The following is a 22,854-nucleotide window of genomic DNA, read 5'->3' as shown; positions in this document are numbered from 1 at the left end:
CCCTGGGCTTACAGGAGTAGCAGCTTCTTGAGTGCCGGGGTGTTTGAGGCTCATGCACCGTGATGAAGTCGTTTCAGTTGAGATGCTTGTAGAATTGCAGATATACTCCTCTGGAGGGGGAGGCTTGGGAGGCACAAGAACTGTGGGACTGACCCCACTGCATGATGTGGATGGGCCCTGGGGATGGGTGTGGTGTGGATGTGGTTGGGGTATGGTGGGGGTGTGGTTATGGGCATGTTGTGGTGTATGTGGCTGAGGGCACGATGTGGGTGTGGCTGGGGTATGATGTGGGTGTTATGGGCATGGTGTGGTGGATGTGGCTGAGGGCAGGGTGTGGCTGGGGTATGATGTGGGTGTGGTTATGGGTGTGGTGTGGATGTGGCTGAGGGCAGGGTGTGGATGTGGTTATGGGTGTGGTGTGGATGTGACTGAGGGCAGGGTGTGGCTGGGGTATGATGTGGGTGTGGTTATGGGTGTGGTGTGGATGTGGCTGAGGGCAGGGTGTGGCTGGGGTATGATGTGGGTGTGGTTATGGGTGTGGTGTGGATGTGGCTGAGGGCAGGGTGTGGCTGGGGTATGATGTGGGTGTGGCTGAGGGCAGGGTGTGGCTGGGGTATGATGTGGATGTGGTTATGGGTGTGGTGTGGGTGTGGCTGAGGGCAGGGTGTGGCCGAGGGTATAATGAGGTGTAGCTATGAGTATGACTGGGCATGTGATATGGATGTTGCTCTGGGTTGACATGTCTTCATTGACTGAAGAGCTGAAGCTTCAACACTAGACAGAAGGGGTCATGACATCATACTCCTAATTATGGCCGTTTCCTCAAACTTCACAAAGCTGCTGATACTGTTTTCTGTCTAGGGAAGATGTGCAGAGGCTGTGGCCAGCCAGACGCATGGCTGCCTGGGTCTAGCCTCCCAGCGCTGTGTGCTCCCTTAGTATGAATTCTGTTATATATCACAGGAACAGACGTTTGCATGGCTCTGATTTCCTGATCAATGGCAAACAGTCTCCCTCATATGGTATGTGGTTTCTGGATTGTTTCTGTCACCAGTGTGAACATCAGCAGTCCTTCGTGACAGTGACAGTGGTTATGTGATAGCTGTAAGATAACCTGAGGTGAAGTCCAGAATTCCACATTGATTCAGATGCTGTTTTGTTATCGTTGAACCGATTTACCTGAAGTGTTTCACTTGACCCTGAACTGGCTTCCCGGTTTCAGTTCAATAAAGAAGTTACCCATGCTGCCTGCTTCAAGCACCTGGTCCAGGCCAACGTCCGCAACAAGAAGATCCTGAAGGACGCCATCCAGAACATTGAGGCCAAGGGAACGACAAACTACAAGGAGGGCTTCAAGTATGCCTTCGAGCAGCTTTCAGATGTAATTCCTGTCTTTAAATCTTTATTTCCCCCATTTGCAGTGAGATACTTTCTGTGTCTTTATGCTGACTGTGACTGTGACTGTGAGGTTAGTCAGGCAGTAAAGCTCAGTGTCAGAACGTCTCAGATCAAACCTGGTGTCTGAGGCAGGAAATTAGGAGCTTTTCACACAACTGTGTAGAGCAACATGGCAAGATGTAGCAGCACATGAAAACTAAACACATAATTGGGTTGTCCAGTCAACATAAGACTGTGATTGGCTTATTACGTCACTCAGAAAAACTTGGTGATGGAGACTGTCTCATGCCAAACAGCCGGATATGTCAGACAGGTGCATTGTGGTTAAATATCACCATCTGCTGGTTATAATGTGCATATCATGAATGGCCTATTTCTTTGACACCAGTCGCCTCTACAGTGTTCAGCTTCATTCTCATGGCTTTTGTTTCTCCTAGCCGAACGTGACCCGTGCAAATTGCAACAAGGTCATCATGCTCTTCACCGATGGAGGAGAGGAGACAGCTCAGGAGATCTTCGACAAATACAATCGAGACAAGAAGGTGGGTGCACTATGTGAGGAACTGTGGGCAGGAGATGTCAGCCGCAGCCACATTCGGCTTTCGTTGAAGCCTCCTGACAGCATCTTACATTAAGGCAAGGAGACATTCAGACCAAACTCTACCAATAGTCCGGATGTTCGTTTCAGTCAAGCCTCATTAGGAAATGCTCCTCTTCAAAGTGTGAGCAGATGATGGCACACTCATAATTCACATCTGACTATCTGTCTATATATTTATATATATCTCCGTCAAAATAAAGGTTTGTGAATACAGAGCCTGTTTTCTATGACATCAGCCACTCTCTCTGAGTCAGTCAGAGATCAGATACTCTGCAAGTAATTCATTTTCATGCCCTCCATCCAAACAGTGGGTGGAAGGAGGCTTTGTTTTCATGCTTGTTTGTTCCTGGTTTCTGTTTTTGTCATGCCGCCCCCTGCTGGTCCGTGTCAGCGGATAACATTATACAGTCGTTTGGGTTTTTTTCTTTAATTCCTGGATTTTCACTATGGTGAAGTACAGAGAGAGCCGGGTGGGGGAGTTCCTCTGAAAGGGGGGTCTGTTTGTCCTCTTGGTGGGGTCAGCAGGGCTCAGCCTGACAGGGTGATTCCTTGGAACAGCTCTGGATTATGCCCCGGTCACAGGGAGATAATGGGCTCCCAAAATTACTTGCTTATTTTTCTGAATAATTCTGGAAAGTCAGTGATTCCATGACCACCACTTACTTAGGATTTTAATCAGCAATAACTGCAGGTCAATTTTCATCCAGCAGAAATGTAATAAAGTTTTCTCTTTTTTCCCCCAGGTGCGCATTTTCACTTTCTCAGTCGGGCAGCACAACTATGACAAACACCCCATTCAGCGCATGGCCTGTGACAACAAGGGTGAGGATACACTGTGACACATGATGCACCTTTAGACCCACCAACCAATCAGACAATTTGTGTGAAACTTCCCACTAAGCTGTCAGTGTACATCAGCAATTAACATTCTAATCAAACTCAAAATCAGTATTTTACACGGGAAGTGGGAACATATGATGTAACGATGTGATTCTGCTGGCGTAGACTGTGTAGGGAATATCACTCTAAATCATTGTCGTTTGTGTCTGATGTTACTCTTTCGTAATTTGTGTTGCTTTTGCGACATTTTGTACTATAATCTCTAAAAAATCTTTTCACATTCCAGGCTACTACTATGAGATCCCTTCCATCGGTGCCATCCGTATCAACACACAGGTGAACCATTGTTCTTTGTATGATAACATATCACCAGATTGTTCCTGACCTCTGACCTTTAGCCTCTGACTTCTGGTTGCAGGAATACCTGGATGTTTTGGGCCGGCCCATGGTGCTGGCAGATAAAAAGGCCAAGCAGGTCCAGTGGACCAACGTCTACCTGGATGCACTGGTAGGAGAGCTCATCTGGTCATGAGACAGCCGTCAGTGTCTGGTTTTGGTGCAGTTTTAATGAATGAGATGTAGGTTTTGCAGCAGATGGCCATAAGCTGTTCTCTGGAGGAACAGGGCGTGTTTTTACGTTAATAGCAGCAGATCAGCAGCCAGGCTAGAGAAGGCCTCTGCCCTGCGTGTCAGTGCTGCGGTCTTACTGGAAAAGGCGCAGAAGCGAGTGACCTGAGGCACCCGCCCCGCCTGCGGCCGGTCAGGGAGCTCCAGCTTTGACTGCAGCCCCCAGCCAGCTGCCAGGGCGTTCTGCAGTTCTGTTCTGAGAAACAGCACGTTAGTCTCAGATGTCAGGGTTAAGCATTGGTGGCTGTGCTTTACACAGCCGAAGTGGGTCCACTGTAGATGATCTCCTGGAGGGGCTGCAGTTTCCTTATTGCATGGTTTCTCCTTTTGTGTGTGACTTTGATATCCTGCTTTGCCAGGAACTGGGCCTGGTCATCACAGGTACGCTGCCAGTCTTCAACAAGACCGTGTCGGGAGACAAAAAGGTATTTCCCGGATGTCAGCAGGAGCAGAGTTACCAAGCCTGATGTTTGTTCCAACAGGAGATGAAAACTCACAGCAGAACAGCGATATTTGTTCAGTGAAACTCAATAAAAATAAGCTTGTAAATGCAATTCAACTGTTGAACTTGGAAGTAAAATAAATGAGGTTCAGCACAAATGCATATTCCTGTCATTAGTAACATCTCCCAGCTCTCTGGTACAGAGTAGTGCACATAAATCCCCGTGTTGACGTGTAGCAAAATGCATACGTGCCGTTTAAGCTGAAGCTGTGGAGCCGCTGGCATGGCGAGTCTGCTCAGCTCTGCCCCCTGTCTGCCCAAAGAAACAGAACCAGTTGATCCTGGGAGTGATGGCGGTCGACGTCTCCCTTGAAGACATCAAGAGGCTGACCCCACGCTTCACCGTAAGAGCCTGTGCACATGCGTGTCCCCCCTCGGTCACGCTGGAAGGCTGCTGTGCAGCATGGTGTATTCGCCTCCGTAGAGAGGCTGAGTGGTGTGTCAGTAGACGGGAGGCCTGGCCGGGGGCTGCGGTGCTCAGTGAGTATTTTAACACGACGCTCCCTCTCGTTCAGGCACACTGAACACACAGGGAGGAGCAGAACATTAAATGATCCGTACTCGGCAGCAGCTGCTGTGCGGCTTTATTCCTCATCCGTGTGCGCTTGTGATCTGCGCTTGTGATCTGCGATTGTGATCTGCGATTGTGATCTGCGCTCGTCCAGCCTAAAGCACTTCCAGATGCGGAGAGACTTGTTTTCTCTGTTCTGAGTCACTGCAGCTAATTCATGGGGAAGTGACGTGTCTCAGGATCGCTGCCCCCGCTTGGCCGCCGGGGGAGCTGCACCCACATGATAGCTGCATCACTCACCCTCTCTCTCTCTCTCTCTCTCTCTCTCTCTCTCTCTCACCCCCCCACCCCAAGATTGGCCCCAGCGGATATTATTTTGCAATCGACCCCAATGGCTATGTGCTGCTCCACCCCAATCTTCAGCCAAAGGTATGTTTTCCTCTTCAACATTCTCCAGGCCCTAAAGAGCCACAGCTCCACCATCTAGGGGCTCCAGAAAAAGGCCCTGCGTTTGTCTCCGGGGCTCCGGTTAGGGCCCCTTATGTTTCTGCAGAGGAGCACTGAACTCCAGAAGGGATTGGGGGGGGGGGGGGTCGGCTGTTTTCTAACTTCCCAGAGAAGGTGGAGCTTTTCCCGCCGGCAGGCATGTGTGGTCTGCCAGCTGAGATCAGCTGAGGCCCTGCAGCCTGCGTGGGATTGATGTGATGTTGCAGTGCAGGATGCTTCAGCCCCTTAAGAAGCTGGTGAGAGACGCGAGGCGTGTCCTCCCCCAGCTATGCAGTGCTGCTTCATTAACGGCGAGGAGCCCGGGAGAGGGGAGAGGCCTATGTACTATCGTGCCAGTCAGGAGGCTTGCTTCTCCTGCCTCCTGATGCCCTGATTTACCCACTGGTGACCAGAAGAGGTCAGAGAAGCTGTTTTGCACCATGATGCTGTTATTATACATGTGAGCTGGCAGCAGGTGAATCTCCTCAGCGTGACATCATGGTGTGGATTGGGGGGGGGGGTGATCCTGCAGAAAGGCCAGGCTGAGGCGACAGCGAGCTCACGCACGTGGAAGGTGCTGAGGGAATCATGAGTGCGTAGGATGACATTAGCATGTGTTGTTTATGTAACTCGCTGATGCTGGTCACATCTCTGGTACTCGATCATTGCATTTCAGCCAGTAATTTGGCGATGGCAGTCCTGATAAGGCACATGCCTGGGTGGGTGAAGTCAGACTGTGAGCGTGGTCCTTTGAGACTGACAGGAAGTGACACGGCAGAGATAATGCAGTGTTTCCTGTGACTGGGGTAATGAGGGCAGGTCAGGCCTGGATCCCTCAGTCGCAGTGCGGCCTGCAGAAAGCTTCACTCAGTGTCTGTGTACTGCGCCATGATTGTTTTAACACACTGAAACCGAATACACTTGGAAACTTTTAACCTTTCAATTAACTTAGAAGATTTGAGGGCTGCAGACATGATTTATGTTTTGCTACATGCTTTCATCTGCATCTCCAGCCCTGTATAATTTTCCATTTATTTTTGTAATTTATCTCTCCTGTTAATCGCTATTCTCAAATGCATGAGGCAGTATTCTGCTGGTTAAAGATATTAATGAACTGGGAAATTGCTTATACCAAAATAACACAATGAAATAAAGGGAAAATTCACCCCAAATGTATTTTGTTGAAATTTTACACAGAGATTTTCCACCTGTCAAGTAATGAACTAACAAAACATTATGTGCAGGATTTAAATGAAAATAAATTAAATGACTAAACTAAATAATGTACAAGCAGGATAACTTCTGAAGGTTTATTTATTCAGTTTTCTTTCTGAAAAAATACTTTAGCCTTTGAACTAGAATGTTGAAGATAATATATCACTTGGTAAAGTTGCTTTGTGCCCCGTTCTTCCTGGGATAGATTCCAGGTCCCCCCGTGGCCCTGCAATGGATGGATGGATGGATGGATGGATGTAATTTAATTCCCTGTGTCCCTGTTCACTGCTCCTAAATCCCCTCCATTTCCTTTCCCGTGGCCCAGCGCCTGCATGTCTGTACACACCATTTCTTTGCCTTGTCTGTGCTGCGCGTGAACATCGTCTGGCTCGCACCTCGTCCCGTAGCCCATCTTGCACCGTGTGATGCGAGCCCCCCCCCACTTCATGATGACCACTGCCCCCTCAGACAGCCTGTGCCCCCCCGCCCGAAATGAATTACAGCATGGACAGGCTGTCAATGAGTCTGGCCGGCTTTTCCAAGAACAGGTCGGAGGTGGGGGTCAGGCCCCGGGACATGCCGGGCTGTTAATAAGGGCCAGATGCAGACAGGCATCCCCTGACTCTTCGGCTGGCGGCGGGTTCGAGCCCCATGACTCACTGGGCAGCACTGAGATCAGCAGGAAGCTGTCAGACTGGGGAACAATGCAATATGAACTCTTCCACAGTGAAAGCAAGCATATTATAATGTAATCGTATTATAGTGTAATCAACAAATCACTATAATACCTGTGTCTACGATGATAGGACGTTTACTTAATAGCCTTAAAAAGTACATTTTCAGTTCCTGCCATGTCAGTAGCACATTTAAGTAACAGTGTAATGTATGCATTCAGCTGGTTGCTGTCTCGGTTGAGTTTATGTTTACCTATAGAGAGTGGGTTCCTGGTTATCTAGACCCGAAAGCTTCTGGCAGTCACTTTAATGCACACGGATCTGTCGGTATTTGTGCCTCCCCAGAACCTGAAATTCCAGGAACCTGTTACCCTGGATTTTCTGGACATCGAACTGGAGAACAACTTCAAAGTGCAGGTAGGCTAGCTTCCCCGCAGGATGCGAAGCCGTGCTTCGCCACTCTGCTCACGGTCCTCGTCTCCAAGATGACAGATTATCTGCTGTCAGCCTTTGCTCCCCCTGGTGGACCTTGCGGAGCACTGTCCCTCTGATCTTAGTCCTGCAGGAGACCCGCAGTGGTTTCGCTGTGGTAGGAATGTAACTCAGACAGTTAAAGGTATGAACCATTTTCAATCACCTGCTTTTCTGTCCAGCAGCATCTTTACGACACACACACACACACACACACGCACGCACACGCACGCACACACACACACACACACACACACACGCACACGCACGCATGCACGCACACAAACTCTAATCCCAACATTACAACCTTAACTCCTACCCAGCCCTAAACTTAAACATTAGTAACCAAATGAAATACAAGATTTTTTTTGTTTTTTGATTGCATTCACAGATCTTTGTGGGGACCTGAAAAATTGTGCCCACAACGTCAAAATGACAGGTTTTTATTACATTGTGGGGAATATTTTGTCCCCACAAGGTAGTATAAACCTAATCTACTCACACACACACACACACACACACACACACACACACACACACACACACACACACACACACACACACACACACACACACACACACACACACACAGTGACAGTGTACACATCCTGAAGGTACCAGTGAATCCTTTGTGTTCACTGCTGATTGGCAGGCATTGGGTATCTGGCTGTTCCCCATGCAGGATCGGCTCAGATGTAAATCAGTGTGTATAACTGCTCTCAGCTGTAACTGTACAGGATTTTCCCAACGGGCGAGTTGCCATGATTTTCAAACCCACACTTTTTGGGGTGTTTGACGGTGTGACCTCTGCTATCTTATTTTGGACTTTAGATCAGGTCGAAAATGATTAATGGCTCCCCTGGGCAACAGAAGATGGAAACTCTGGTGATATCCCAAGACAAGGTAGGTCATCAAGGACCGCCTGGCGTTTCCGGGCCTGGAATCTTCTCCGGGTGTATCCTGCACTTGACCTTAGAGGGACAGCCCTAGGAACGGGGGCTCGGGTCTCTTCCGGCTACCGTGCTTCCGTTCATTAATGGACTGTCTCTAAAAATGACCGCTTGTCCTTGTGTGGCTTTGTGATTGTGTCTTTGGCAGAGGTACATTGATAAAGGCGTCAGGACGTACACCTGGGCCCCAGTGAAGAGCACGGACTACAGGTACCGTCATGCTGTCCCCGGCGGGGACACTGCAGCCATTTGGACACCAGGCTTTCCACAGTCTCCATTTGTAATACATGCTGTTTCAAGCTGTTTCCCATTTGGGCCAGCAGGCGTCCGCACTGTCTCCCAGTGCGGGCGGAATACCTGTTTGAGCCAGTCTCCTACCCTGTGCAGTGTGAAAAACACAGATTAACAAAGCAAGTTTGACTGATCCTCCAGCACTGGATACTCCTGCAATTTTCACTCTCATTCTCTGTCCCGCAGAATAGTGCAGCATCTCTGAGAGTGATTTAGTGTTTTGAGAGCCTGTCAGCTCTCCCTGCTTTCTGGACGTCAGCTCTGTGTTCTTCTTGGGGGCGCAGCATTATGTTTTTCACGGCAGGTTCTGATGCATCTGTGTTTTGTTTTTGTTTTTTGCCACAAAACAAATGCTCTCATTAGTCATTTCCTGTCACTCTACCCTGACATGCACCACAACACCAACCCCAGAAAGCACTAAATTCAAGACTTTTGTTAGATACAAAATGGTGACAAATGCTAGTCCTGGCTGCCTTCTGACTCATGGGGGGTGCCGTCTGACAGGGGTGGGGGCATAGAGATGTTTCAGGTGTTGTCACTGCTGTTCTCTCTCATTCTGCACTTCGCGCCAGTAATTTTGCCATTTTTTTTCCAGTGCATTTACTAATGTTAATGCGAAAACTCAATGGCTGCATGATCGTCGCCATTTTTAAGCAAGTTCTAACAGTGTGATCTGTGCTTTCAGCCTGGCCCTGGTTCTGCCAGATTACAGTCTGAATTACATCCAAGCCCAGATCGGCGACACGATCGAGGAGGCCGTGTGTGAGTATGGCGAGGTGACTGGGAAGGCACTGCACCTACACACCTTTTGCACCGTGCTGCTGACTTTCAGTGAGGGCACACCATGCGCTTTCTGGAAGGTTCTTTCAGACGTACCAGTCCCATCCTTCAGTTGTGGTTCTCTGCAGTCCCTAGCCTATGCACAGAGCCCTGCCTCATACAAACTGTGCATATGAAATGCGGGGGGGTCGGACAGGTGTGTGATTTGTCAGCATAGGTTCTCTGGAGAGCCATGTGTCCTCACGAGGGCTTTCACCCGCAATGTGGGCCCCGGATAGTGCCGTCTTCCTAGTAGGCCCCGGATAGTGCCGTCTTCCTAGTGGGCCCCGGATAGTGCCGTCTTCCTAGTGGGCCCCGGATAGTGCCGTCTTCCTAGTGGGCCCCGGATAGTGCTGTCTTCCTAGTGGGCCCCGGATAGTGCCGTCTTCCTAGTGGGCCCCGGATAGTGCCGTCTTCCTAGTGGGCCCCGGATAGTGCCGTCATCCTAGTGGGCCCCGGATAGTGCCGTCTTCCTAGTGGCCCCCGGATAGTGCCGTCTTCCTAGTGGGCCCCGGATAGTGCCGTCTTCCTAGTGGCCCCCGGATAGTGCCGTCTTCCTAGTGGGCCCCGGATAGTGCCGTCTTCCTAGTGGCCCCCGGATAGTGCCGTCTTCCTAGTGGCCCCCGGATAGTGCCGTCATCCTAGTGGGCCCCGGATAGTGCCGTCTTCATAGTGGGCCCCGGATAGTGCCGTCATCCTAGTGGGCCCCGGATAGTGCCGTCTTCCTAGTGGCCCCCGGATAGTGCCGTCTTCATAGTGGGCCCCGGATAGTGCCGTCATCCTAGTGGGCCCCGGATAGTGCCGTCTTCCTAGTGGCCCCGGATAGTGCCGTCTTCCTAGTGGGCCCCGGATAGTGCCGTCTTCCTAGTGGCCCCCGGATAGTGCCGTCGTCCTAGTGGGCCCAGGATAGTGCCGTCATCCTAGTGGGCCCCGGATAGTGCCGTCTTCCTAGTGGGCCCCGGATAGTGCCGTCATCCTAGTGGGCCCCGGATAGTGCCGTCATCCTAGTGGGCCCCGGATAGTGCCGTCATCCTAGTGGGCCCCGGATAGTGCCGTCTTCCTAGTGGGCCCCGGATAGTGCCGTCATCCTAGTGGGCCCCGGATAGTGCCGTCATCCTAGTGGGCCCCGGATAGTGCCGTCATCCTAGTGGGCCCCGGATAGTGCCGTCTTCCTAGTGGGCCCCGGATAGTGCCGTCATCCTAGTGGGCCCCGGATAGTGCCGTCATCCTAGTGGGCCCCGGATAGTGCCGTCTTCCTAGTGGGCCCCGGATAGTGCCGTCTTCCTCCATTTTAAAGTAAGAGGAGGGGTTTAGGCGGCGTGCAGCTACATGAAGCACCTGACTGTGTGAGGCATCGGCAGGAAGGTCTTCACACTGACTGGTGTGACAAATGGAAAACATGGGACATTCTCCCACAGATGTAAACTTCTGGAAAGATCCACTGGTCTCCGTAGGATGAAAATAACACATCAACAGAGTTTACCCTGCCAAGTTTGCAGGAAAGAACCCCTGACATCAACGATAGACCATAAAACCAGCCAGGCAGTGGCTGAGGCTTGACCTTCCATGCGGAACTGCTTCCCTGTGGCCCTGGGACACAAGGCCATGGAGACTGAGGTCGTCCAGTTCGCCACCATTGCCTGGCCCTGGTTTACAGAATGCCATTATAGCCACACAGTGATGCATCCTGGTTAACAGGGAGTGTTCTTAGAACTTCAACCAATGTTATGTGAAGGTCAGCAGAGAATGTTTCACCGTAATATTAATGGAACTTTATTTACACGTTTTATATTTTAACAAAGAATCTGTCAATGTCAGACCGATAACATTATTATCTCAACATCCTATTAATAAAAATATTGTTGCAAAATAATAATAAAATACTATTTTATAGCAGTGCTGTAGTGGCATGGTGGTGCAGTGGTTAGCACTGTTGCCTCACACCTCTGGGACTTGGGTTCAAGTCTCTGCCATAGCTCCATGTGTGTGGAGTTTGCATGTTCTCCCCATGTCATCGTGGGGTTTCCTCCGGGTACTCCGGTTTCCCCCCACAGTCCAAACACATGCTGAGGCTCATTGGAGTTACCAAATTGGCCATAGGGGTGACTGGTGTGTGAGTGTGCCCTGTGATGCGTTGGCACCCTGTCCAGGGTTGTTCCCTGCCCTGTGCCTATAAGCTCTGGGATAAGCTCTATATCCACACGATGCAGGACGAACAGTGCTGTATGTGCTTACTGCAAATGCGCCATCCAGCCTTGAACCCATGATCTTTGCAGTGTAACACAACTGTTACCTGTGGCCCTACAATATCCTTCATTCATTTATGTATTACTAGTCTTAGTGGTAGTAGTAGCTTAACGTTCTGGGACCATCAGGAACACTTTGAACGTTTTCATACAGTATCTTAATTGTAACATTAAGTAAATGTTCCTAAGATGAAAGATTGTTAATGGGAATGAGTCTTTCATATTAAATATTTAATTGCCACTAATTTTTTCTTTCTTCCTCTGTCTTTCTGTATGTCCCCCTCTTTTTCTGCACTCTTTTTCTCAACTGGGCCCCCTCAGCATGGACAGGCAAGTATGACCTCCGTGGTTGATATTCCCCATTCCCCTTTCTGTTGTGTTTGGATACAGCTGCTTGGCCTCCAGATCTCTAGGTGGCGCTGCATGCACTCACCGTTTAGTTAAGCGGGGGGGGGGCGGGGTTTGTTCCAGTGATATCGTGGGCTTAGCACGCGATGCAGCTGTCTCTCAGACGTCTCCGGGGTAGCGGAGTGACTAACTTTTATTTGCCCATTAAGCTGGTGCTGTTTGTTGGTTTAACGCACGGTCACACCATCTCACCGTGGGCTGTGGCTTGGGCTTCCGTGCCAGAAAGCCGGAAGGGATCATGCCATTGTTTGGATGCAGAGTCTTTGGAAGAGAAAGCGAATATTACTAGGAGCAGCGTCTATGAATCATGGCTTATCTTACAAAGGCACGGAATGAGTGTAATGAGATCAAACTCATTCAGGGTAATGAGATTACAGGATTTCACTGAATCAGTGTTTGTTTGTCTGTCTTTTTCTTTTTTAATTACGGTTTATCACGACATTTGACCATAATGGATGCGGTTAAGCAACAGTTTAATGTAACATTTTAATATATCACTTTAATGTAACACTTTAAAATAACTAAATAAATAATGTAGTGCTTTAATGTAATGCTTGAACATAACCCTTTAATGCAATGCGTTAATGTAACATGATGATTTAACATAAATTGAATATAATGGCTCACATAAGGCAACTATTTTTAATAATATTATTATGATAATATTGGTGCTATATTAGGGGTCTCACAGTGACGCTGTGCTTTACAGTGTTGCCTCACACCTCTGGGTTTGCATGTTCTCCTCATGGCGCCATGGACCTTTCTCCGGGTCCTGTGGTTTCCCCCCACAGCCCAAAAACATGCTGAGGTGAACTGGAGTCACCAAATTGCCCATAGGAGTTCCCGTAGGAGTGCCCGTGTGAGTGAATGGTGTGTGTGTGAGAGAGAATGGTATGTGAGTGAATGGTGCGTGTGTGAGAGAGAATGGTATGTGAGTGAATGGTGTATGAGTGCGTCCTGCGATGGGTTGGTGCCCCATCCTGGGTTGTTTCCTGCCTTGCGCCCATAGGCTCCGGACCCCCCCCCCCCCCCCCACAACCCTGAATAGGACAAGTGGATGGTATTATACTACATTTAATGATCCTAAGGAGTGCTTTGTGTGTCATTTGTGCTTGTGGGCTGGTATCTTGTCATCTATATGCGTGTTAAATGTTCACCGTCATATAATCATATAAAGTCTGGTCTTTGTGTTGTATTGTGTTTCTCTGTATGCGTGTACACGTGGGATTGGCTGTCCAGTAAAACTTATCATTTCAGATGTGGCGACATTTACATTTTTGATAAATGGTCCTCAGGATTCTTCACAGTTGTAGTTTTTCCAACAAGATGTTTTCTGTGAAAGAGTTTGATTGTTGTGTAATGCTTATTGTAGCGTGTCTACCAATTTATATTCTTGGCAGCAGTTAGTGGAACCAGTAAAGACCTCGATTTGGGGATAGTGGATGTAATTGCAGCAGAATGATCAGTGGTCAGTCGCTGCTTTTCAGGAAGATTGAGTGGGTGTGTGCAGCCAGATGGCATGTTGGCAGTATTCTGGTGTGAACTCATGTGCTGTTAATCCCGTCTTACTCATTTACACTCATTTAAGTGTGTTCTATGATCTACCTTCATATATTCACATCTTAGTTATTGGAAATATAGTTTTATGGAGTTGGGTCCAGAAATAGTTTTTGTAAGAAGCTGCTTGATTCTTTACTCACTTTTCAGAATCATCCTATTCATTCTTTATATCTTAGTGGCTATTCGCATTTTCATTGCTGTTAATGAGACTGGTTGTATATTCTTGTGTTTTGTGTTGAGTTTAGAATGAATTACAGACTATTTATTTCAACATATTTTTGTTTATTATCATTTTATTGTCATTTGTTATACAGAGTTATGACACTAACTCTACCAGCTCTATAAATTTGTACCAATAAGTAGTCTTTGAACATATTTTAGGTACTGTAGCAGTTTACTTGAGGCAGCACAAATAAAATGTATTAATGAACCACAAACTATAAACCCAGCCGGTGATTCTGTCAGACAGAGTTCAGCTTTGGACATTCTGCACTGACACTGGTCACTGGCAGTGACAGCAGTGACAGTCGATGCCGGGTGTCATGATACGTAACAGTAAGGCTTCTTAGTAACTCTGTATTTTCATAACAGCTATCAGTTTTCAAGAACAATTGGGGTCCAGATGAAAATTGTACTTACGTACAGTCTGTTCATTTTTTCATTCTGAATATTTTCCAGCAGTCTTTAAGATATACTGCAGTATTTTTGAAGCAGAATTATTGAAAATCAGGCCACACTCTGTTTTGTTGCTAATCCTGCATTATACTGCTAGTTTGGGTGAATCCATTTAATTAATTTTATGTCAGGTATACATATATGACAAATTGCATGCATTTAGTCCTCCTTGACCTTCATTCTTATGCAGAGTGTATAGTAGGGGGGGGGGGGGTGTTTTGGCAATGAAATTTAAATATTACTACATTTAAACAACTGGTTGCATTGGGTTTACTGGGAAAAGTAGTTAAATTTTGTTGCTATTCTGCTGATTATGAAGATGTTCAAGTTTATCTGACTTGGCAAGTCATCTTCTGTTGTTTAGGTTAAGTTAAGGTGGAAGAGATATGATTATTTTGTAGAAAAAGTACTCAGTATTACCTGTGAACAAATGATAAGATGGTACGTCAACATATTCCACTGGTCTTCATTGAGTGTGAAGATTGTTGATTTTGACCAGTTATTGGAATAGTTTGATATTATATTTTTTTATAAGTTGAGTGGCTTTCAGTGATGATTTCAATGGCTGTGATAAGGGGCCTGTCATTCCCATAAAGACTGACCCTTTGTCTTCCGTTGCTGAAAACCTTTCATGTTTTGCTTTTGCCGATTTTCCCGCTGAACAGCAGAGGACAGCGATGGTAACAGTTGGCTTCACTGTTCATCCCCCTATATAATGTGAAACACTCTGCATCTAATGATACCCCGAGTCTTTGCTGGCTTTTTGATTTGAGATGTTCCTTAAGTTTAAAGGCCTAAACGTGCTGTTTCATGGCTGTTTAATGTCTCGTCTTTGACCGACAATGCTGCTCTTCTGCATGACATGAATTGGGGGGGGGGGGGACTGATTTACACTGTCAGCATCCGGGGAATCTGCTCAGAGGTCACTGGGATTGTAGGTGATGTTTTCACATGTGCTCGCAGGTCTAAGGGGGGGGGGGGGGGGGACGTTCACTTGCATGTTCAAAGACATTCTTGAACATCAGGCGGAGAAAGAGAATTCTGAAAAACACCTGGATGTCCCTAAAAAGGGTTAATATGAATTCCATATGAGTATAGCCCCCCCCAGGAATTATTACTGCCATTTGACAAAAAGCTTGTCTTAGTAAGTCACACAGGGGGTGCTGTGACGCAGTCCTGTCAGCACGCTGGTGGGTGCCTGGCCCTCTGTGATGGATTCTCACTGCACTTTTTAAACTTTAAAAACATGAAAGGGTGATATCGATTCAGGCCTTAAATTTTATTTAAGGGCCACAGCAGAGCATTAAGGCTTTGCTGAATTTTATTGGCTTAAAAACAAAGGAATACGAACAGGCTCTTCACCAGTAAATAAAGCTGGTCCCCGAGCCAATGTCCCGAGTAACTGTGAGCCTTAAAAGCAGATTCTCACTGGAGGTCTGTTTTCACACTAGGCTGATGGGCTTCACTGCTGTCTACAAATACCTGCTTTCCTGCTTCTGAAAGATGCAGGTGACGAGGACTGAGACCTGTATCATATAGAGTCATTCATGATTTGTTTTTGTCCTATTAACCAAATTTACTGTGTAAATCGGCATTCAAATTAACCATTTATCAGCCTGCTACTGGATTCATTAAGAGAACTTTGCACAAATGGTTGCTCATTGACCCCCTTGTGATCTTACCTTTCTTTTGTTCCTCTCTCTTCTGCCTCCAATCGTTCATGGACGTCCACGTTAGGACGAAACGGTGAGTGCTACCCCAAACCCCTTATAGTCCTGCATGCTTCACCAAGCCCTAACCCTAAACACACAACCCGTCTGCCATCCTCACGTGCCAAATCTGCCCCAGATGAAGGCCTCGTGTGAAAGGTCGGCCGGGGAAGGCACCATCTGCCTTCCTGACACTGACTGTGACCGGGGAGGGGGGCTTCCACGTCCTGTGTGCCGGGGTGTTGCCATGGCGTTAGTGATTGGTGCATCCTGTATCTGTTAGCGACTGTCACCGAGGGCGTAATACTGCCAGTCACAGATGCACTGAGAATGCGGCAGATTAATCTGTGAAATGACAGACAGGGCTCCACTGGAATGTTCTAGAATAAGAGAGAGTCCATCCAAATGCAAACTGAGTGTGTACATTCTGTCCCCGGATTTATAGGCGACATACACTGAATAAACTGAAACAGCTTGAAGTTACACATATATTATGAAGCTGATGGACTGGCAGCTGCCAACACAAGTATATGAGAATATTACATTTTATTGAGTGTTTAGTATTGAGAAGTGAGACAGCACTGTGGCAGCTATTGGCAATTATTCTCCAGTGGACGGGGCTTGGTATCTGATTGGCTGTTTTACTGGACAGCCAATCCCACGGGTCTCACCTTAGCGCTCGCCGGCACTTTCCCCACGGTCCCTCCGCTGCCTGTCACCGGCGTGAACGCTGGGTCCTGTGCGGCAGAAGCAGCAGGTTCTCACGTCCTCATTTCTTCTTTGCAGTCACTGAGACCATGGATATCTCTGAGGAATATGGGTACACGCTCATCGCCCCAAGGTGAGACTGTCCGCCGTGGGCCTACAGCCCGGCCTGCCAGGTGCACTTTCTGCATTGTGTCTGACCATGACCATGGGGCCATACATTAGGTGTACCTGGGCATGGTGCCCTCTTCTGTCGGTTCATGGGACGTTTTATCCGAGGCTTGGTAATGAGGTATGTCAGACATGCTGGATGCCCATCTGCGTTTTTGCTGTGGCCGGGCCGCTGGAGAAGCCGCCTCTCCTGCTCCTGATTGGCCGCGAAAGGTTCCGGCTCACTGTCTAATCCTCCATGACATATCCGACCGCCTCGGAAGCTCCCGGCGGATTGGGAAGCAGCCGCAGAATTTGCTCCAAGCGATTACATGAGATAGATTTAGCAGCCGTGGCCCCTGGCTCGTGCTTTTGAGCGCTTGTAAATTGACATGGTGGACCGTTGTATCCCTCGCAGCTGGGCGGGAACCGGTTTTGTCTGGCTGGTTCTGATGATGAATGATGGTATGAAACTTTGCGGCAGGATGCTGTCACTGCATGATTTTCTTTGTACAAGGAGGTTAGAATAAGTTCACCTCCCGCAGGAGGTGCTGCAGCCGGGCCTGATCCACACGCTGTGGAGGAGGTTAGCACACTGATGAGCTCACGTTGTTTTTGCAGGGAGTTCTGCACGGAGCCAAAGATCTCGGGCGACAATAGGCAGGTCCTCAAGAACTTCATCCTTCTGACCTCGGGGGAAGTGGCAGACGGCACGACCTGTGAGTACCAGGGGGCTCGGCCCACTCCCCTCTGCCATGACCCCCCCCGGTGCAGTCCACGGGCCTTGCTTTTGATCCAGACGGCTTAGCACATCACAAATTCAATTTCACGCCCAAATTATGGTAATCGTGCAGCTGGACGCACATGTGGCGGACACATCGGGCTGGAGGCCGCAGCCCCGTCCAGTTTCCATACTCATGCGTGCCCTGCTTTGGTGTTTTACTGGCCCTCCGTGACAGTCCAATTATGTGGTGTTTGTGAGGAGAAGCAGGCCAGCTTGGGGGGGGGGGGCGAGGGGCAAAAGCGGAGAAGTAACTAATCAATGGGAAATTGGGGCCAAGGCGATGTGTGCCTGAGACAGGTCCCCCAGCCCCGGACACAGTGTCTACAGTTAGCCAGGGATATGTACTCAGTGTCCCAGTGTCTACAGTTAGCCAGGGATATGTACTCAGTGTCCCAGTGTCTACAGTTAGCCAGGGATATGTACTCGGTGTCCCAGTGTCTACAGTTAGCCAGGGATATGTACTCGGTGTCCCAGTGTCTACAGTTAGCCAGGGATATGTACTCGGTGTCCCAGTGTCTACAGTTAGCCAGGGATATGTACTCGGTGTCCCAGTGTCTACAGTTAGCCAGGGATATGTACTCGGTGTCCCAGTGTCTACAGTTAACCAGGGATATGTACTCGGTGTCCCAGTGTCTACAGTTAGCCAGGGATATGTACTCAGTGTCCCAGTGTCTACAGTTAGCCAGGGATATGTACTCAGTGTCCCAGTGTCTACAGTTAGCCAGGGATATGTACTCAGTGTCCCAGTGTCTACAGTTAGCCAGGGATATGTACTCAGTGTCCCAGTGTCTACAGTTAGCCAGGGATATGTACTCAGTGTCCCAGTGTCTACAGTTAGCCAGGGATATGTACTCCTTGTCCCAGTGTCTACAATTAGCCAGGGATATGTACTCAGTGTCCCAGTGTCTACAGTTAGCCAGGGATATGTACTCCTTGTCCCAGTGTCTACAGTTAGCCAGGGATATGTACTCAGTGTCCCAGTGTCTACAGTTAGCCAGGGATATGTACTCAGTGTCCCAGTGTCTACAGTTAGCCAGGGATATGTACTCAGTGTCCCAGTGTCTACAGTTAGCCAGGGATATGTACTCAGTGTCCCAGTGTCTACAGTTAGCCAGGGATATGTACTCCTTGTCCCAGTGTCTACAGTTAGCCAGGGATATGTACTCAGTGTCCCAGTGTCTACAGTTAGCCAGGGATATGTACTCAGTGTCCCAGTGTCTACAGTTAGCCAGGGATATGTACTCAGTGTCCCAGTGTCTACAGTTAGCCAGGGATATGTACTCAGTGTCCCAGTGTCTACAGTTAGCCAGGGATATGTACTCAGTGTCCCAGTGTCTCCTGCCACACTCTAAGTGGGACAGGCAGGGCAGTCGTTGCCTTGTGCGGTGATTTTGTTCTGGGCTTTTAGTTCTAATGGGCTGTGTGTGAGAAGCCCGCCAGTAAATGTCCGTTTTTGGGCTATCCTATTTTAATGGCACCTCCGGCATGTGCGCGAGGCCTGCGGGGATCCCGTGTCGCTGTTAACTTGACAGCGTGCCGCAGAGATGCCGTCCGTCATGTGACCTGAAAGCCGGCACTCGTGTTAGCGAGCTGTGAGCATGATGTTCTCGCACCGGGGCTTTGAAATGGTGAGCTGCGCCGACCGCGTCCCTCCCCCCCAGCAGTCTATATTTCCAGGCTCCGCTAAACGTGTTTCATTTCACATCCTCCACGTATGTTTTATTTAGCGTGTTTTGGACATGCGAGTGGCCCCTGGCTCTCCCGCTGAGCCGCCTCCTAAGCTCGTCTTGAGTTTCTGCCGCTGAGCCGGAGAGTGCGCCTCTGTATATCGTTACACAAACAAGCGTTTGATTACCGGCTGCGGCTCACTCTACCTGAGGTCATACGCCAAGTTGAACGTGAATCAATATTTTTGTTTCTCATCAATTTCCTCATGAAGGTCCCCCCCCTCCCCATCGAGAAAATCATTAGACTTTCTGAGTTGACTCAAGGTCACGGTGATACTTTCTGTGCGATGAGTCACTTTATTGCACAGCTCAGGTGAGCCATCAGACCTGGTGTCCTGAGCCGATAGTCGTGACTCGGATGGGCCACTGGGTCTCCTTCCCCCGATATGTAAACGATCGCGTCTGAGATCCGCGTAATGTAGAGATCGACCGTGCCCTTGCGCGTTGGCTGACGTGTGATGGACGTCATTGCACGTCCGCGAAATCCAGCATGGGTCATCTTTGAATGTGCTGGTTTTCAGTCTTCTAACTTCCTAATAAATGTTGTTTACTGAGGACATCAGAAGACCTAATGCTTCCCGGAGGTGAAGCTCTAACCAAAAAGCAAACAACCACCTGTAAATGAAAAGCTCAACGGCCACAGTACAGATTAAAACAATTGATATCCTGAAGGTTCTTTCAGCTCTTGTGTTTTGCAGCGTGACTTACAATGTATGTATAATGTCCGGCCTGTGGCGTTTGGTGTCCGTCCAGCTCCATAAACGGACCGGTGCCGATCCAAAATGAGGCCATGGGGAAATCCCTCCCGTGAAGTTTGAGCTCTGCTTCTTCTCAAACACATCACTCTCGGGTATTATCCTCCAATATTAGTCAAGTCATGTTTGAGTGGAACACATGAGTACTGCACATTTCCAAGGTAGAAGCTGCTAATGTATCTACCAGGTGTTGTAAAAGTGTCCTTTTTGGTGTATGTGGCTTTCAGCATCTGAAAAGTGGGGAAACACAAGGCCCTTTAATATGGGGCTAATAGACTGGAATCTCTCTTATTCAGCAGCGGGCTGGGAAATGGGGGGGGGGGGCTATGGACCCTCCAGAGGGCTGCTCGGCTCAGGCGAGAGCCCAGGCCAAGGTGCTGTTCTTGCTCTCCCAGGCAATGTGTCCCTGGTGAACCGGCTGCTCCTGGATGCGGGACTGACAGCCGATCTGCTCCAGTCCTGGAAGAGTCAGCCCCTGTAAGTCTCCATGACGACACGTCACAGCAGCCTGTACAGGCCGCATCAAAAACCTTCCGTGTTGAGGGGATAAGATCCGATGTACTTTATTGATTGCTCTGAGGGGAAATTTCCTTTGTCCAGCAGCACAGAAAGCAATATGACAAAGGATAATGTGAGTAAAAAGACAATAAATACATAAAGGAAAACCAGTAATAGAATAAGCTTAAAAGTAATAAATTAAAGAATGAACCTCCTGATGTTGCAGATACTGCTTAGTCTTATTAAGGTGGGTCTGTTTGACTGGGGAATAAGGAGAAATTGTGGTCAGTCCGTGGGTGTGAGACACTCGCAGGAATGCTGCTCCTCTCGGCTCCTGCTCGTGTTTTGGACGCAAGGTGAGGGATCGGCCCCATGCTATATTTCATACTGGACAGAGAGGGGCTTTGGGGACTGTGGGGAGTGGAACCTTTGGGGGTGGGGGAGAGGGGTGCAGTAGTTCGCTAATGAGCTCCTGTGTTCTCTCAAAAAGCAAGCCGGGGGTCCTCGCCAGGTTCGTGGCCACCGACGGAGGGATCACCCGTGTGTACCCGAAAAGGTACCGCTTCATGTCTGCATGGCCTGTCTACTGTGCTCCTGACCCCGGGGGCAGCAGCCTCCAGGTTCCTGGCACATGGTTTAACTCCCTGGGTGTGAGGGAGCCCTGCTGGTGCCCACCTCTGCTTGAGTGCTACGTCCGCCTCCCTGTCCCTCCTTCCCAGCCTCTCCTTCCTTTATCCACCTCCTGCTCCTTCCCTCTCTCCCCCTCCTTTATCCGCCTCCCTCTTCTTCCCTCCCTCTCTTCACCTCCTTTATGTACCTCCTGCTCCCTGCTTTCTCTCCCCCTCCTTTTTCCACCTCCCACTCACTCCCTCCCTCTCCCCCCTCCTTTTTCCACCTCCCGCTCACTCCCTCCCTCTCTCCTTCCTCCTTTATCCACCTCCTTGTCCCTCCCTCTCTCCCCTACTTTATCCACCTCCCACTCACTCCCTCCCTCTCTCCTTCCTCCTTTATCCACCTCCTTGTCCCTCCCTCTCTCCCCCTCCTTCATCCATCTCCCACTCCCTCCCTCTCTTCCCCCTCCTTCATCCACCTTACTCCTCCCTGTGCTTCCCCATCCACCATCATGCAGCTCAAAGTGCCCCGATGCTGAAATGCAGTGCAAGCACTTGCCCCGCATGCTCTTTCCCATTTCTGGCTTTGCCTGGATCTTTGTTTCCTCAATCTCCCTCCCCCATGTGTTACTGTGTTACGATGCCCCCACCCCCCACTTGCTCCTAACCCCTAGCCTCCCTCAGTCTGCGTTAGATTATGGCTTTCAGGTTGTTAGGACACATAAAATCGCACTTGCGGGGCGTATAAATCAGCGGCTGCACTGGGCCGGGCCGGGCCATCCACTTACAGCTGCTCTGCGTTAGATAACACAGCTCCAGACGACGACCCCCCCCCCCCTTATTTGGGCTGCATGTTTGCTCCATGAGCCCCATCCAGCTCCCTAACAGCAGCTACCGCGTAAGCGAGCAGTGCCAGTATGTCGGCCTCTCCGCTCTGTAAATGACTGCCTGAGCCAGTGGCTGCTAGGGAGTCTTATTCGAACCTGGTGCAGGCAGCATATAGAAAGGTGAGGTGCGCGTGTGACTGGAGCATGACGTGCCTGTATGAACGGTCCACGGTGTTCAGCAGTCATGCCTTCAGCTCCTGTCGGGTCTGCACTTGGGCCAGCACCGACTTTGGACTGAAATGTGTCCCTTTTCAGCGCCGGTGAGGAGTGGACAGAGAATCCTGAGACATACGAGTCAAGCTTCTACAAGCGGAGTCTGGACAACAGCGTCTACGTCTTTACAGCACCACCCTACGAAAGCAGTATGGCTCCCCGGCGTGCACTAGGGGGCCGTAACCCTGGGGTCAGGGCGGCTGGACTGCTGCTCGGGGGGTCGCCGTTTCATACCCTGGCATGTCCTTTTCTTTAGTGACGTACTCAATATCTCCCCTTGCAATGGGGTGAACATTTCTGACGTTTCTAAAAACGTTTTTATTTAGCAGATGCTTTAATACATAGAGATGTACATTTTTGAGAAAACAGGGTCAAGTCAGTCCCTGGATTATTTGGAGGGTTAGGCGACTTGCCCAGGATTCAGATCTGCTACCCTGGCATATGAACCAGCAACCTCCTGATCACATGCACAGCATCCTAACATAGTGAGCCACACAAGGACATTGGAGTTGGAGGCCAGTGCTTCCTTCATGTGAAAGTG

At 49.2% G+C, this 22,854-nt stretch overlaps 1 protein-coding gene across 1 annotated transcript in view; it reads left to right on the top strand.

Annotated features, from left to right (window-relative positions):
• LOC111846161 (voltage-dependent calcium channel subunit alpha-2/delta-1) overlaps positions 1-22,854 on the top strand; it is an 84,340-nt gene that overhangs the window by 43,868 nt on the left and 17,618 nt on the right. The window contains exons 11-28 of the mRNA XM_072709307.1: positions 1,223-1,381; positions 1,836-1,940; positions 2,743-2,821; positions 3,126-3,175; positions 3,258-3,347; positions 3,826-3,891; positions 4,232-4,312; positions 4,834-4,908; positions 7,200-7,271; positions 8,157-8,228; positions 8,424-8,485; positions 9,252-9,328; positions 11,953-11,979; positions 16,770-16,824; positions 17,460-17,557; positions 20,500-20,581; positions 21,093-21,158; positions 22,356-22,462. Of these exons, the coding sequence (XP_072565408.1) occupies positions 1,223-1,381; positions 1,836-1,940; positions 2,743-2,821; positions 3,126-3,175; positions 3,258-3,347; positions 3,826-3,891; positions 4,232-4,312; positions 4,834-4,908; positions 7,200-7,271; positions 8,157-8,228; positions 8,424-8,485; positions 9,252-9,328; positions 11,953-11,979; positions 16,770-16,824; positions 17,460-17,557; positions 20,500-20,581; positions 21,093-21,158; positions 22,356-22,462 (1,423 nt within the window). The remainder of the gene's footprint in view (positions 1-1,222; positions 1,382-1,835; positions 1,941-2,742; positions 2,822-3,125; positions 3,176-3,257; positions 3,348-3,825; positions 3,892-4,231; positions 4,313-4,833; positions 4,909-7,199; positions 7,272-8,156; positions 8,229-8,423; positions 8,486-9,251; positions 9,329-11,952; positions 11,980-16,769; positions 16,825-17,459; positions 17,558-20,499; positions 20,582-21,092; positions 21,159-22,355; positions 22,463-22,854) is intronic.

Source organism: Paramormyrops kingsleyae, chromosome 3, assembly GCF_048594095.1.
Source record: "Paramormyrops kingsleyae isolate MSU_618 chromosome 3, PKINGS_0.4, whole genome shotgun sequence".
In the NCBI taxonomy this organism is placed as follows: Eukaryota; Metazoa; Chordata; class Actinopteri; order Osteoglossiformes; family Mormyridae; genus Paramormyrops; species Paramormyrops kingsleyae.
Note: the sequence above shows the minus strand (reverse complement) of the source record. Positions and strands in the feature narration are given on the sequence as shown.